We start from the raw sequence: 13,239 nt of genomic DNA, 5'->3' as shown, positions 1-13,239 counted from the left end.
AGAGTTCTGTCTGATACTGCTTTTGTCTTTGGCTTTCACGATAACTTCCCGGTTTATCTTTATTTGGCCTATCAAATTTTAATATCTCATGATAGACCATTGTATTTTTAATTAACACTCACGAATTACATAACAAAATAGCATCCATTAATATATACAAAACAACTATTTTTAATTTATGAAGTTTCCAACGATGGAGTAATCTGCTTTATTGTCAAAAACATTTTTGTTACAACGATAAACAAATAAAAGTTTAATGACATAAATTAAGTAGTAGCACAAAATTGATTGTTATCATTTATACCTAAGTTTACCAAAATAGATTATTTTGTAAAAAATGCAAAATACTAGGATAATGTACAACATATTTTACTGAGTGTCCATTATCCTTTTTCCCAAGAATTCAAATAGTTTAACTTCAAAGTTTCCGTTCACGCTTTCAAAATTCAAAATTCAAAATTCAAAACCCTAAACACTCCTATGGATTCCTTTACAATTGAATCCACCACCACCTGCACCCAACACCATTAAACCCCTTTCCCCACCTCTACATCTCATATTTCGGGCATCTTCTTTCTCTCTGCAGACACCATCTCTGTGTCTCTCTCTACGCACGAACAACCATGGTGACAGAAAAACGCCAACCACTGCAATCGAGCACCACAGACAACATCCCACCGCCTACCAAACCTGCCGCCACCAAAGCTGGGAGAACCATTGAAGAAACTTATCAGAAGAAGACTCAACTCGAGCACATCCTTCTCCGGCCCGATACTTACATTGGATCTATCGAAAAACATGAACAGACGCTTTGGGTATGGGAGGATGATCAGATGGTTAAAAGATCTATCTCGTACGTCCCTGGTCTCTACAAGATCTTCGACGAAATTCTCGTGAATGCTGCGGATAACAAGCAGCGAGATCCTAAGATGGACTCTGTTAAGGTCACGATCGATGTCGAGAAGAATTTGATTAGCGTGTATAATAACGGTGATGGAATTCCGGTTGAGATTCATCAAGAGGAAGGTGTTTATGTGCCTGAAATGATTTTTGGTCATCTACTGACGAGTAGTAATTACGACGATTCCATCAAGAAGACTACTGGTGGGAGAAATGGTTATGGTGCGAAGCTTGCCAACATCTTCTCCACTGAGTTTACACTCGAGACTGCAGATGGGAAGCGTAACAGACGTTATAAACAGGTATCATTTCAACCATATCTGATACCAGATCTATATCCACTACAGATCTGATTACGTGCATTCATGAGATTTAGGGTTCTTATAGTCTTTACGTTTTAGGCTTTTAATGAAATTGTTACGATCGGTTAGGTACAGATCTGTTGTTTCCTGAACTAGGTGTTCTAATGCATAAAACTAAAGATATAGGCTTTTACTGAAATTTTTATGATCGGTTAGACATAGCTCTGTTATACATCAACACTTTGTTGTTTCCCAAGCTAGGGTTTTCAATACATAAAACATCAGACACAAAATTCAAAGAGATACCAAAATCGAATTGAAATTTTCTTATGATAAGAGTTCCTGTTTTGGGTTATTAAAGCTTTCATATCGTTGTTTCATTAGAGTAATTTTATATGCTAAATCTGTTCCATTTGTCTCTGGTTTAGGTGTTCTCAAACAACATGGGGAAGAAATCTGAGCCAACAATAACAAAGTGCAAGAGTGGTGAAAACTGGACAATGGTTTCATTTAAGCCTGATTTAACAAAATTTGGCATGGAATGCCTTGAAGCAGATGTTGTTGCTTTGATGAAGAAGCGTGTGGTTGATTTAGCAGGCTGTCTTGGAAAAAGTGTAAAAGTTGAACTTGATGGAAAGCGTGTTCCTCCTAAAACATTTGAAGACTATGTCAAACTTTATCTACAATCATCTCAAGAACCCCTAAGGTACTTGATTAAAATCAATCACAATTATCAATGATTTCTTTTTAATTTAATTGGTAGCTTATGGATAGATACTAATAGTCATTTTAATTTATAGGATTTACGAGAAAGTTAATGAAAGATGGGAGATTTGTGTTAGTATGGCTGATGGGCATTTTGAACAGGTGCTTTTTCTTGTCTTTTGTATTAAGCATTCAACTTCAGCTTATGTATTTAACACTAAACTCTTGATTTTTTGTATTAAACAGGTGAGTTTTGTGAACAATATAGCTACAATAAAGGGAGGGACACATGTTGATTACATAACCAATCAGATAGCCAATCATCTTGTGGCTGTTGTCAAGAAACAGAACAAACATGCAACCCTCAAGGCCCACAATGTAAAGAATTACTTATGGGTATTTGTCAATGCTCTTATTGACAATCCTGCATTTGATTCACAAACAAAAGAAACATTAACAATCAAACAAAGCAGTTTTGGCTCCACATGTGAACTCACACCAGAGTTTTTAAAGAAAGGTATGCAAATTAAACACACCCAGTTTTCATTTCAGGATTTTATGGATTCAATAAAGCAAGTTCTTATTTTGTGATTTGTTTTTGCAGTGGCGAAATCTGATATTGTGAAAAAAGTTCTCTCATGGGTTCAGTTTAAACAGCATAATGATCTTAAGAAAACTGATGGAAACAAGAGGGGAAAACTCAACATTCCTAAACTTGAAGAGGCTAATTTTGCTGCTACAAATAATTCAGACAATTGTACTTTGATATTGACTGAAGGAGATTCAGCCAAAGCTTTAGCAGTAAGCTTTGTTGCTTATTATTATAGCTTCCTACCTTCATTTGCACAATACTCACTTTTCTTTTGTTATTTCAGATGTCTGGATTGTCTGTTGTGGGACAAGATTACTATGGTGTGTTTCCATTAAAAGGTAAATTGCTGAATGTGAGGGAAGCAAGTCCCAAACAGTTGCAAGAAAATGCTGAAATTCAGAACATTAAAAAGATTCTTGGACTCCAACATGGTAAAGAGTATGACAATGTCAAATCTTTGAGATATGGTCACTTGATGATAATGGCTGATCAGGTAATTTTCCTTCATCTTTACACAACACATATTAAAAATTCAAGAAATGCCATTTTATTGAAAAGATTCAATTTTTTTTATAGGATCATGATGGATCACATATCAAAGGACTGTTGATCAACTTCTTGCACTCATTCTGGCCATCTTTACTAAAAGTCCCTGAGTTTGTACTAGAGTTCATCACTCCAATTGTTAAGGCTACTCAAAAGAATAGTAACAATGTTATATCCTTTTACAATATGCCTGAGTATGAGGCATGGAAGGAAAGTCTAGGGTGCAGAGTGAAGAATTTCAAAATAAAATACTATAAGGTTTGTTTCTTTGTTTTCTTTTTCAAATTTCAATACTATAATGCTTAAGTTAGAAAAAAACAAACTGTTGGCTAATAATTTGTTACATTTAGGGGTTGGGAACAAGTAATGGTAAAGAAGGAGCAGAGTATTTTGCTGATCTTGATAAGCATAAGAAAGATTTTGTTTGGGATAATGATGAAGATGGTGATGCCATAGAGTTGGCCTTCAGTAAGAAAAAGATTGAAGCCAGAAAGACATGGCTTAGAGCACTTCAGGTATGAAATTTTATTACTTTATTTATAATGCAAGTGTACATTCATTTACTAATCCTAATTTATGTTCTTTTTCACACAGGCTGGGACGTATTTTGATTCAAATGAGAAACATATCCCATATCGTGATTTCATCAACAAAGAGCTTATCTTGTTTTCAATGGCTGATCTTCAAAGATCAATCCCATCAATGGTGGATGGATTAAAACCGGGTCAAAGAAAGATTCTTTTTTGTGCTTTCAAGAAACCCATTTTCCAAGAAGTAAAAGTGGCTCAATTCAGTGGTTATGTCTCTGAACACTCAGCTTATCACCATGGTGAAGCAAGTCTTGTGGGGACCATCATTGGCATGGCTCAAAACTTTGTTGGCAGCAATAACATCAACCTTCTTTACCCAAGTGGCCAATTTGGTACACGTCAGATGGTAAGTTAAATAAAATATAAAGTATAAAAATATAAAATATTGTTCTTTTTTCTTTATCTACATATTTAAAAATCTTTGTGTACAGGGTGGAAAAGATCATGCAAGTGGAAGGTATATTTACACTAAGCTTACACCCATCACACGTCATCTTTTTAACAAAGCAGATGAGCTTCTTCTCAATTACTTGAGTGAAGATGGACAATCCATTGAGCCTACATGGTATCTTCCAATTATACCCATGGTTTTGGTGAATGGAAGTGAAGGAATAGGGACAGGGTGGAGTACATTTGTGCCAAATTATAACCCTAGGGATATTATTGCTAATTTGAAACGTTTATTAAATGGGGAAGAAATGGTGCCAATGGATCCATGGTATAAATGGTTCAGAGGAACAATTCAGAAAACAGCATCGAAAGACACAGGATACACAACCACTGGAATTGTTGATGAAGATGAGGACGAAAATACCCTTCGAATCACTGAGTTGCCAGTTAGAAGGTGGACACAGGAATACAAGGAGTTTTTGGAGGTTGCTTCAACTGCTGGAAAAGACAAAGAACCTTTCATAGAGGTAGATTATACTTTATACATAATTACAATATCCTTCGAACTTAATATTGATGTTTTTTTTTGGGTTTAAAATTTTTAGGAATACAATGCTCATAATGACGACACAACAGTTAATTTTCAAATAATAATGACTGCTGATCAAATGAACAAAGCAAGACAAGAAGGGCTGTTGAAGAAATTTAAACTCACTACTACTTTAAGCACAAGTAACATGCACTTGTTTGATGCAAATGGCGTGATAAAGAAGTATGACACCCCTGAACAAAGTAAGAAAGAATATCACAAAATACAAAAATCTATCAATCTGTTTTCTGTTTATGTTTATTGACTGTTTTACCCTTTGTGCTTACAGTTCTTGAAGATTTCTTTCCCCTTCGTCTTGACTATTATGAAAGAAGGAAGGCAAGTTCAATATCACCATGAAACATTTTTTTTTTTTTTTTCAAATTAAATCTTTGTATTACAAGTTTTTTTGACACGTGTGTTAATTACAGACAGCGTTGCTTCGTGAGCTTGGGAAGATATCATTGACACTGGAAAACAAAGTGAGGTTTATCAAAGAGGTTGTGGAAGGGACACTTGTCGTAAGCAACAGAAAGAAAGCTGACCTGTATGCTGAGCTGGCAAAGAAAAAGTACACGCCGCTACCAAAAGAAGCTGTTATCGAAGCGTCAATTGCAGGGGCTGTTGACCATGTTGAAGGAAGCGAAGAGACCGAAGAGGAGGAAACTTCCGACGTGCCGATCGATGTGGAAGCGGCGGCGGCTGCCGCCAGCAAGACGATTCCGGGAACGGAATATGATTATTTGCTTTCGATGGCGATTGCGAGTTTGACTTATGAGAAAATGAAACAGTTGTGGAAGGAGAGAGATGAGAAGAAGGCTGAGTTTGATGAACTTACGAACACTCCTTCTAGATCCTTATGGTTGAAAGATCTTGATGATCTTGATAAACAACTCGATGTAAGTTTTGTGAAAAAAAATTGTTTATTTTTGGATTTTGTTAAATATTGAAAATTATTTTTGTGTGTGTTTAGGAACAAGACAAGAGAGATGCGAAAGATGAAGCTGAGAGAAAGAAACAGCAAGAAAAAGCAAGAGCTAAAGGTCCCGGTGGCCGGAATGCTAGGAAGCCGGTGAGAAGGGCACCGGCGCCGAAGAAACCCGCCGTCGCCAAGGCTGAACCGATGGAAACATCAGGTGGTTCTCCAGCTGAGACTGGTAATGGTAATGCTCCTGCTCCGGCTCCGGCGAAGGGGAGGGGAAAAGCGGCGGCGCAAAAGAAAGCTCCGGCGAAGAGTAAGGGGAAATCGGTTGTGATCGATGAAGAAGAAGAAGAGGAAATACCTTCGTTGGCTCAACGTATGGCGAAGAGTAGTTTGAATAGTGTGCAAGGTGTTGATAATGATGACATTGTTGAACTTGAAGATCGATTGGCTAGACATAATATCGAATCATCTCCTGATACAGCAGAAGGTATTGTTAATTTGATAATTTCTATTTTTATTTTTATATTGTGTTTATTTTGTGATGATTAATTATTAATTTTGAATAATGGTAGTGGTGCCGAAAAAGAAACAACCGGCGAAAAGAGCTGCAGCGGCGAGGAAAAAGGCGACGACGATTATTTCCGATGATGAAGACGAAGATGAGGACGAAATTGAACTGAGCGATGATTCTGATTTTGAAGTTGTGAAACCGCCGTCGGAGGAGAAGAAGAGGGGGAGGAAGCCGGCGGCGGCAAAACCACCGGCGGGAGCGACGAAGAAAAGAGGACCTGCGAAGAAAAATCAACCGGCAGCTGGTGGGCAGAAGTTGATTACGGAAGTGTTGAAGCCTGTTGTGGTGGCGGAGGCGTCGCCGGAGAAGAAGGTGAGGAAGATGAGGCCGTCGCCGTTTAACAAGAAAAGTGGGTCGGTGTTGGGGCGGATGAATAAGGATGATGAGGACGATGATGAGGAGGAGGAGATGGTGGTGGCGGAGAGTAGTGGGGTGGTGGAGGTGGCGGCGAAAGCGAGGCCAGTGAGGGAGAACAGAAAGAAGATGACGTATGTGTTGAGTGATTCCGAGGAAGAGGATGAAGATGACGATGATGCAACTGAGGATTCTGAGTTCGATGATGACGAGTGAGTGACTAGTTGTAATGGATTTTTTAGTTTGTAGGAAATGGTTGGAAAATTTATGCTTGTTTTCCTGTGACTGTTTGTGTAGTTAATCATTGTGTTTGACAATTGACATGCATGCAAGTACTTATGAAGTTTATATATTTCGTAGATTCAATAGCCTTTCTCAGCCTTTCTCAATTCCTGTCTGCTATCTTTACTCGTTTATAAATGAAATCCTACTATTTCTATAAATAGATCCAAAAAAATAATATTATCTTTTTAAGACGTTCAACTCTGTAAGCGTAAAATACAATTAATCATGAATAAAATAATATTAAATTTTAATCTGATTACCTTTGAAATCTTATCTTTTCCAAATATTTGATCCGGTCTCTTATTCAATTAAAATAAAACAAATAATCCTGTATATTTTTTAAACTTTATTTATTATTTATGCCCTTTAATCGAAAATGACCGGTCAATTTTTCAGGGACCAACTCTGCACCTGAGATCTCTGCACTACTTACAAGATCTTCTAATTCTACTACATGAAGTCTTTCTTCATCACCATTGTTGATGACTACTCTAGGTTAACATGGACCTTTATTTTGAATGATAAAACCCAAGTTTTTCAAGCTTCATCAAAATTTTTTATTCATATGACAAATCAGTTTGAAACTTCTGTCAAGATTATAAGAACTAACAATATGGAAGTGAATTTGTCAATCACAATTGTCATAATCTTTTTTCTTCTTTGGGAATACTTCACCAAAGGACTGTTCCTTATTCTCATCAACACAATGGAAGAGTTGAGAGAAAACATCAACATCTCTTACAAGTTGATAGAGCCTTGTTAGTTCAATCAAGCTTACCAACTAAATTGTGGGGGCATGCCATTCTGATGGCAACATGTCATTACCCTTCTTCCTTTATAAAATTTAAAGTGGGAAACCTCTTTTGAAAGAGTTTACAGTAAACCTCATTCTTATTCAAATCTAATTGTCTTTTTGGTATTTATGCTTTGCCACATATACTCTTCTTCATAAAACTAAGCTTGAGTCTAGAGCTATTATGTGTTGCTTTATTGGTTATAATCTAGGGCAAAAAGCACACAAGCTGTATGACTTACAAGAGAAGAAAATCATTATGTCTAGAGATGTTATATTCCATGAATCTCTTTTTCCATTAAAAAATGTTCATGAGAAGTTATCAACAAAGAATCTGATTATTCCAAACATAGTGAATGTTCAGGAGTCTCATTTTGACGTAAACATTAAGGATTCCATACCATCTGATAACTATAATTCAGACAATATTGATTTCATTAATGAAAATGAAGAATTTGCTGAGCCACATCAACAACAATTTGATTCTTCTGGCTTACAAGAAAGTACAACAAGTCAAAGTACAACAAATTAAAATGCGGATCTCATAACCAATACTAGATCAAAGAGAACTCCTTCTTGGCATGATAATTGTCACACCCCCGGCCGATGGCGGAAACGCCGGACTGTGCGATGTAGGGATATTGGATCGAGACACACATATATATTGAAAATTACATAGAAATATAACACAAACGATACTTTTATTTATTATAATTTATTTGGGATTACATTGTTTAATAGATCAAACACACATCATAAACATAATTAGAAATGACAAACAAATAGAAATAAACTTCAGCAAGCTTCCTTGACGACATCCTCCTCTGCACGACTATCCTCCACACTTATCTCCCGGGAATACATATATTTTGAAAACGTCAACATAATGTTGGTGAGTTCACAAATTTTTATAGTTTTCTCATTTGTGCTGTATTTGATTGTATTTTAAGAATCTTTTTTCTTTTTAGAAAAACTTTCTATCTTAGTTAAGATATCGTACCGACCTTAGCTTATTATCTTTATAGGATATTTTACCTACCCTATCTTACTATTTTTATATTTTTAGGATATTTTATTATTCTTAATGTATATTATGTGTTACTCAAAGGTGTCCCTCTAGCTAGTCGGATCTCTAAGGTGGTTGTAATGTATTACCATGAGCCCCCATAATCGACACTATAGACTAATAATTTGTGACATCCCCATTTTCATGGTCAGAAAAGACCGATTTGTTTATGCTTTATTTTGAAAATCAGAGTAACCTTTTAAAGAAAAGAGTTGCGGAATTTGTTCCCAGAAAAACATGATAAATGTGTTATCAAAGCATTTCCGAAGAAATGTATTTTATTCATTTTAAAAATTTGGGATGTCATTGTCAATACAGAAACATAAGCATAAACAGACCTTACATTCTTTTACACTAGTGATCTACATCTCTTTTAAATATCTCAGTGTAAAGTAGCTTCATATCGACACCTGTGATACAAATAAACTTAAGTGGGTCAGGTTGGGAAACTTGGTGAGCACATAGGGTTTTCAACCCACAATAATATAATTATTATGTTTAAACATCAAACAATCAACCCAATTACCCATCCCCATTATGTTCTTTACTCTTAAGGGTCTACCCTAAGAATCATCTATCTTGCATTTGTTCATTTCGAAGTCCATTGCTTCCAGGGTTTATATGGCAGACACTAAGTCCGTAACTGCCAATGCTCATTCGTAAAGCACTAATTCCATAGCTGCTAAAGTTCAATCATCGGGTACTAAATCCATAGCTACCAGTGTTTATCTAATATGTACTAAGTCCATAGCTACCAACGTTTATTTAACAGGTACTAAGTCCATAGCTACCAACGTTTATCTAATATGTACTAGGTCCATAGCAACCAACGTTTATCTAACATGTACTAAGTCCATAGCTACCAACGTTTATCTCATAGGTACTAAGTCCATAGTTACCATCATTTCTCTAACTGGTACTAACTCCATAGCTACCAATGTTTATCTAATAGGCACTAAGTCCATAGCTGCCGATGTTATTTATTAGGTACTAAGTCTATAGCTGCCAATGTTTTCTCATACCATCGTTCATCTCTCATCGTTCATCTACCCATGTTTTACCCAACATATTCGTAGATATAAAATACATATACAATTTAAATCATTTAAAACATGTATGAAATCGTTCATCCAGCATAGAAAACAAGTATTTAAATAATATGCATACATAACACGTAATTTATATAAAATACTTCATGTCTATGTGTAAGATGAAAGTAACTATGCACTCACTTGTTAAAGTGATGATTCCAAACTCGGGCGGCGCTTCGCTTTTAACAATTCTATTTTCCTTCGATGAAACCTAGCATTATTATCGCTAAGTTTTAGTCTAATCTTTATTGCGACTAATTATTAGTCTAGATTCATCATTAACTCAAAGTCTACTTTCATAATCTATCAAGTAAAGAACAACCAGGTAGGATCATATCGGAGGTAGGGTCCGTTTGGTATACGAAGTATACTGTTTGGAAATCCCACTTTAAACACCTCACTAAATCACAACCTAGACATCATTCCCGTAAGTAGATCAATCAGTATAACGCCTTTGAATCACTAATAAATCTTATTCTAGGTTCATAATAACAATATTATATTTAAATATAAGCTATATTTAAAGTATGGTAGGCTTATTTCACTTACAATGGGTTTTATTAAAAACCAGGCTCCGCTAGAGAAAAGCTTCTAAGCCTAAAAGCTCTTTTTCTCGGAGCCTTCGTGCGCTCCAGGGCTTTCTTCTAGCGCTAGGGAAGTTTCCTAGGCTTTAGGGGGGGTTTAGAGAGTCTAGAGAGAAGTTAGAGAGAGAAAGAAAGGCTTATGGTGTGAAGAAAATATGAAGAGTTCATCTCTTATATAGGGGTTTTCTCGTAGAGTAGGCCCTAAGTTTCGTCTGCATCTTCCGCGTACGAGCTCCGTTTTCTACGTTCTTTATATCCACACGTTGGTATTTACGAGTACTACAACTTTCATTTAGACCTCGTCAGCTAATTCTCATTCTATCTCTGATTTGCAAAACTATATCGAATTTATCGCGCTCGAAGAGTAGGGACTAAGTTTCGTCCATATCTTTTGCATACGAGCCCTATTATCGACGTTATTTATATCCACGTGTTGGTATTTATGAGTACTAAAACTTTCATTTAGATCTCGTCCACTAATTCTCACTCTATCTCAGATTTACAAAATTGTATCGAATTTGCCGCGCTCGAAGAGTAGGGACTAAGTTTCGTCCATATCTTTCGCATACGAGCTCCGTTTTCATCTATCTTTTTTATCATTGAAATCCTATTAACGAGATCTTCAATTCTCGTTTAGACTGTTTTGGTTAAAAATTGACCGATCTAAAATTCAAATTTCAGGCTGTGCACTGCTATACTAAATCTTAGAAAAATCATAAATTCCTCATACGAAGTTAGATGCACACTCTCTGTTTAACATATATTACAAATTTCATTTATATTGCTAAGGCTAGAAAGTATTTTATGACATCCCCATTTTCACGGCCAGAAAAGACCGATTTTTTTTTGTTTATGCTTTATAAAAATCAGAGTTCTTCTTTAAAAAATGTTGCGGAATTTGTTCCCAGAAAAAAAACACGATAAATACGTTATTAAAACATTTTCGAAAAACGTATTTTATTCATTTTAAAACGTTTGGGATGTCATCATTAATACAGAAACATAAGCATAAACATAACTTACATTTATTTACACTAGTGTCTTACATCTCTTTAAATCTCTCAGTGTAATGTGACTTCATATCAACACCTATGATATAAATAAACTGAGTGGGTCAGGTTGGGAAACCTGGTGAGCACATAGGGTTTTCAACCCACAATAATATAATTATTATTTTTAAACATCAAACAATCAACCCAATTACCCATTTCCGTTATCCTCACATTACGTCCCTAAAACATCTAACACAAGGGACCTAGTCTAAGGACTATCATTGGGATGGACACTACTGCTAAGGGGATTCCTTGGCAATGAAAGTCCTAAAGGCAACCATGTGGGGGATGGAGTACATTTGGTGAGCACACAGTTCACACAGTTCGAATAAACACCTACAGGTTGCGAGCCTGCTAGTGTTCCACTGGATTGTCTAGAATAGTCTGTGGTTGTCATCTATACTCCGCTAGATGACTGGATCATCAATAACATCTATAACGAGGCCTCTCATTATTTTATTTTGTCACACAGCAGCTATTACATCTACCCATGTTTTACCCAACACATTTTGTAGATATAAAATACATATACAGTTTAAATCATTGAAAACATGTATAAAACGTTCATCTAACATAGATAACAAGTATTCAGATAATATGCACACATAGCACGTAATTTATATAAAATACTTCATATCTTTGTGTAAGCTGAAAGTAACTATGCACTCACTTGAAAGGCGGTGACTCAACACTCGGACAGCGCTTCGATACTCTCAAAACGATTTTCCTTCGATAAAACCTAGTACCAATACCACTAGGGTTTAGTCTAACGATAACCGCGACAAATTAATTAGTCTAACTATTATTATTATTATATAAGCGTTAATAACACTCAATATAACACATAATAATAGCCAAAATAATTATTTTAAGGACCTAATAACATTCCTATAATTACTTGAAAACTATATTAAAAATTGCGTAAGCGTAGCACACTTACAACAGATTTTATTGAAAACCGGAACTTAATTGGAGCAGCGTTCCGAAATCAAAAGACCTTTTTTCTCGGGACTCCGGGAGCCTCGGGGCTTCCCTCGGGAGCTAAGGGTTTTATCTAGGGCTTAGGGGTGGTTGGGGAGCTAGAGAGAGAAAGTATTTTAGAGACAGAAGGAGATTTGGTGTGAAAATGAAGGCTGCCCTCGCAGCTATTTATAGGCTGCTGGCTTCGGACTACGCTGGGCTTAGCCTTCGAGTACGCTGGGCGTAACTCCGGATAAGACTGCCAGCCTCGGTCCAGCTGTCTCGCACTCATCTCGGAAGGATCATACCGAAGTTACGCGGGGCGTAACTTCTTCGTACGCGGGGCGTAATAGCGAGGGTGACGCATCAAGATCTGAAGCGAAGCCTTGGTCAGCAAGCAACGGCTGAGATTTGGCCATGTCATCTCAATTCGCAATTTTCCTTCTCGACTTCTAAAAATCATAACTTTCGCATACGAGCTCCGTTTTTGACGTTCTTTATATCCACGCGAAGGTGGGAACGTACTCTACAACTTTTGTTTAAACTCCGTTGGCTAATTTTGGCTTGATTTTAAATTTTATAATATTAACAGGCCGGGATAGGATTGGTCCGTTAAATCCTCATAACTTCTTCATCCGACATCCGTTTTCACCCATCTTTTTCTCGTTACGCTACTTCTAACGAGATCTTCGATTCTCGTTTAGGTCATGTCGGCTAAAAATCACTCGATCTAATATTCGAATTTCGGGCTTTACACTGCTAATCCGAAACTTCGAAAAATCATAACTTCTTCATACGAAGTCAGATTCGGGCGTTCTTTTTATCGATGTTCTTAGTTTAACATATTCTATGACTTTCGTTTAGAGCTGAAACATCCCAAAATTCAAGACTAAAAATTTCTTTTAATAAAACATCACATTAAGCAAATTCATCTTTTCAAAACA

The 13,239-nt window shown here is 36.3% G+C and overlaps 1 protein-coding gene across 1 annotated transcript; it reads left to right on the top strand.

Moving 5' to 3' along the window:
* The first annotated feature begins 440 nt into the window (after positions 1 to 440).
* On the top strand, positions 441 to 6,835 carry LOC145043774 (DNA topoisomerase 2-like). Its single transcript, XM_078992528.1, has 15 exons — positions 441 to 1,202; positions 1,631 to 1,908; positions 2,003 to 2,069; positions 2,154 to 2,424; positions 2,512 to 2,708; positions 2,783 to 2,992; positions 3,076 to 3,303; positions 3,396 to 3,560; positions 3,640 to 3,981; positions 4,067 to 4,552; positions 4,631 to 4,817; positions 4,904 to 4,953; positions 5,046 to 5,513; positions 5,588 to 6,026; positions 6,112 to 6,835. Exons 1-15 carry the CDS (start codon positions 624 to 626, stop codon positions 6,678 to 6,680), a joined length of 4,536 nt encoding a protein of 1,511 aa, XP_078848654.1. The 5' UTR covers positions 441 to 623; the 3' UTR covers positions 6,681 to 6,835.
* The last annotated feature ends 6,404 nt before the right edge of the window (positions 6,836 to 13,239 follow it).

The sequence above is a fragment of the Lactuca saligna genome, chromosome 1 (assembly GCF_052625555.1).
Source record: "Lactuca saligna cultivar CGN05327 chromosome 1, ASM5262555v1, whole genome shotgun sequence".
Lineage (NCBI taxonomy): Eukaryota > Viridiplantae > Streptophyta > Magnoliopsida > Asterales > Asteraceae > Lactuca > Lactuca saligna.
Note: the sequence above shows the minus strand (reverse complement) of the source record. Positions and strands in the feature narration are given on the sequence as shown.

Excerpts from the sequence above, each read along its gene's own strand:
- LOC145043774 (XM_078992528.1), top strand. The coding sequence starts at position 624 with ATGGTGACAGAAAAACGCCAACCACTGCAATCGAGCACCACAGACAAC. Across the intron at positions 4,818-4,903 it reads GTATGACACCCCTGAACAAA|TTCTTGAAGATTTCTTTCCC; the intron begins GTAAGAAAGAAT and ends TTGTGCTTACAG. Across the intron at positions 4,954-5,045 it reads ACTATTATGAAAGAAGGAAG|ACAGCGTTGCTTCGTGAGCT; the intron begins GCAAGTTCAATA and ends TGTTAATTACAG.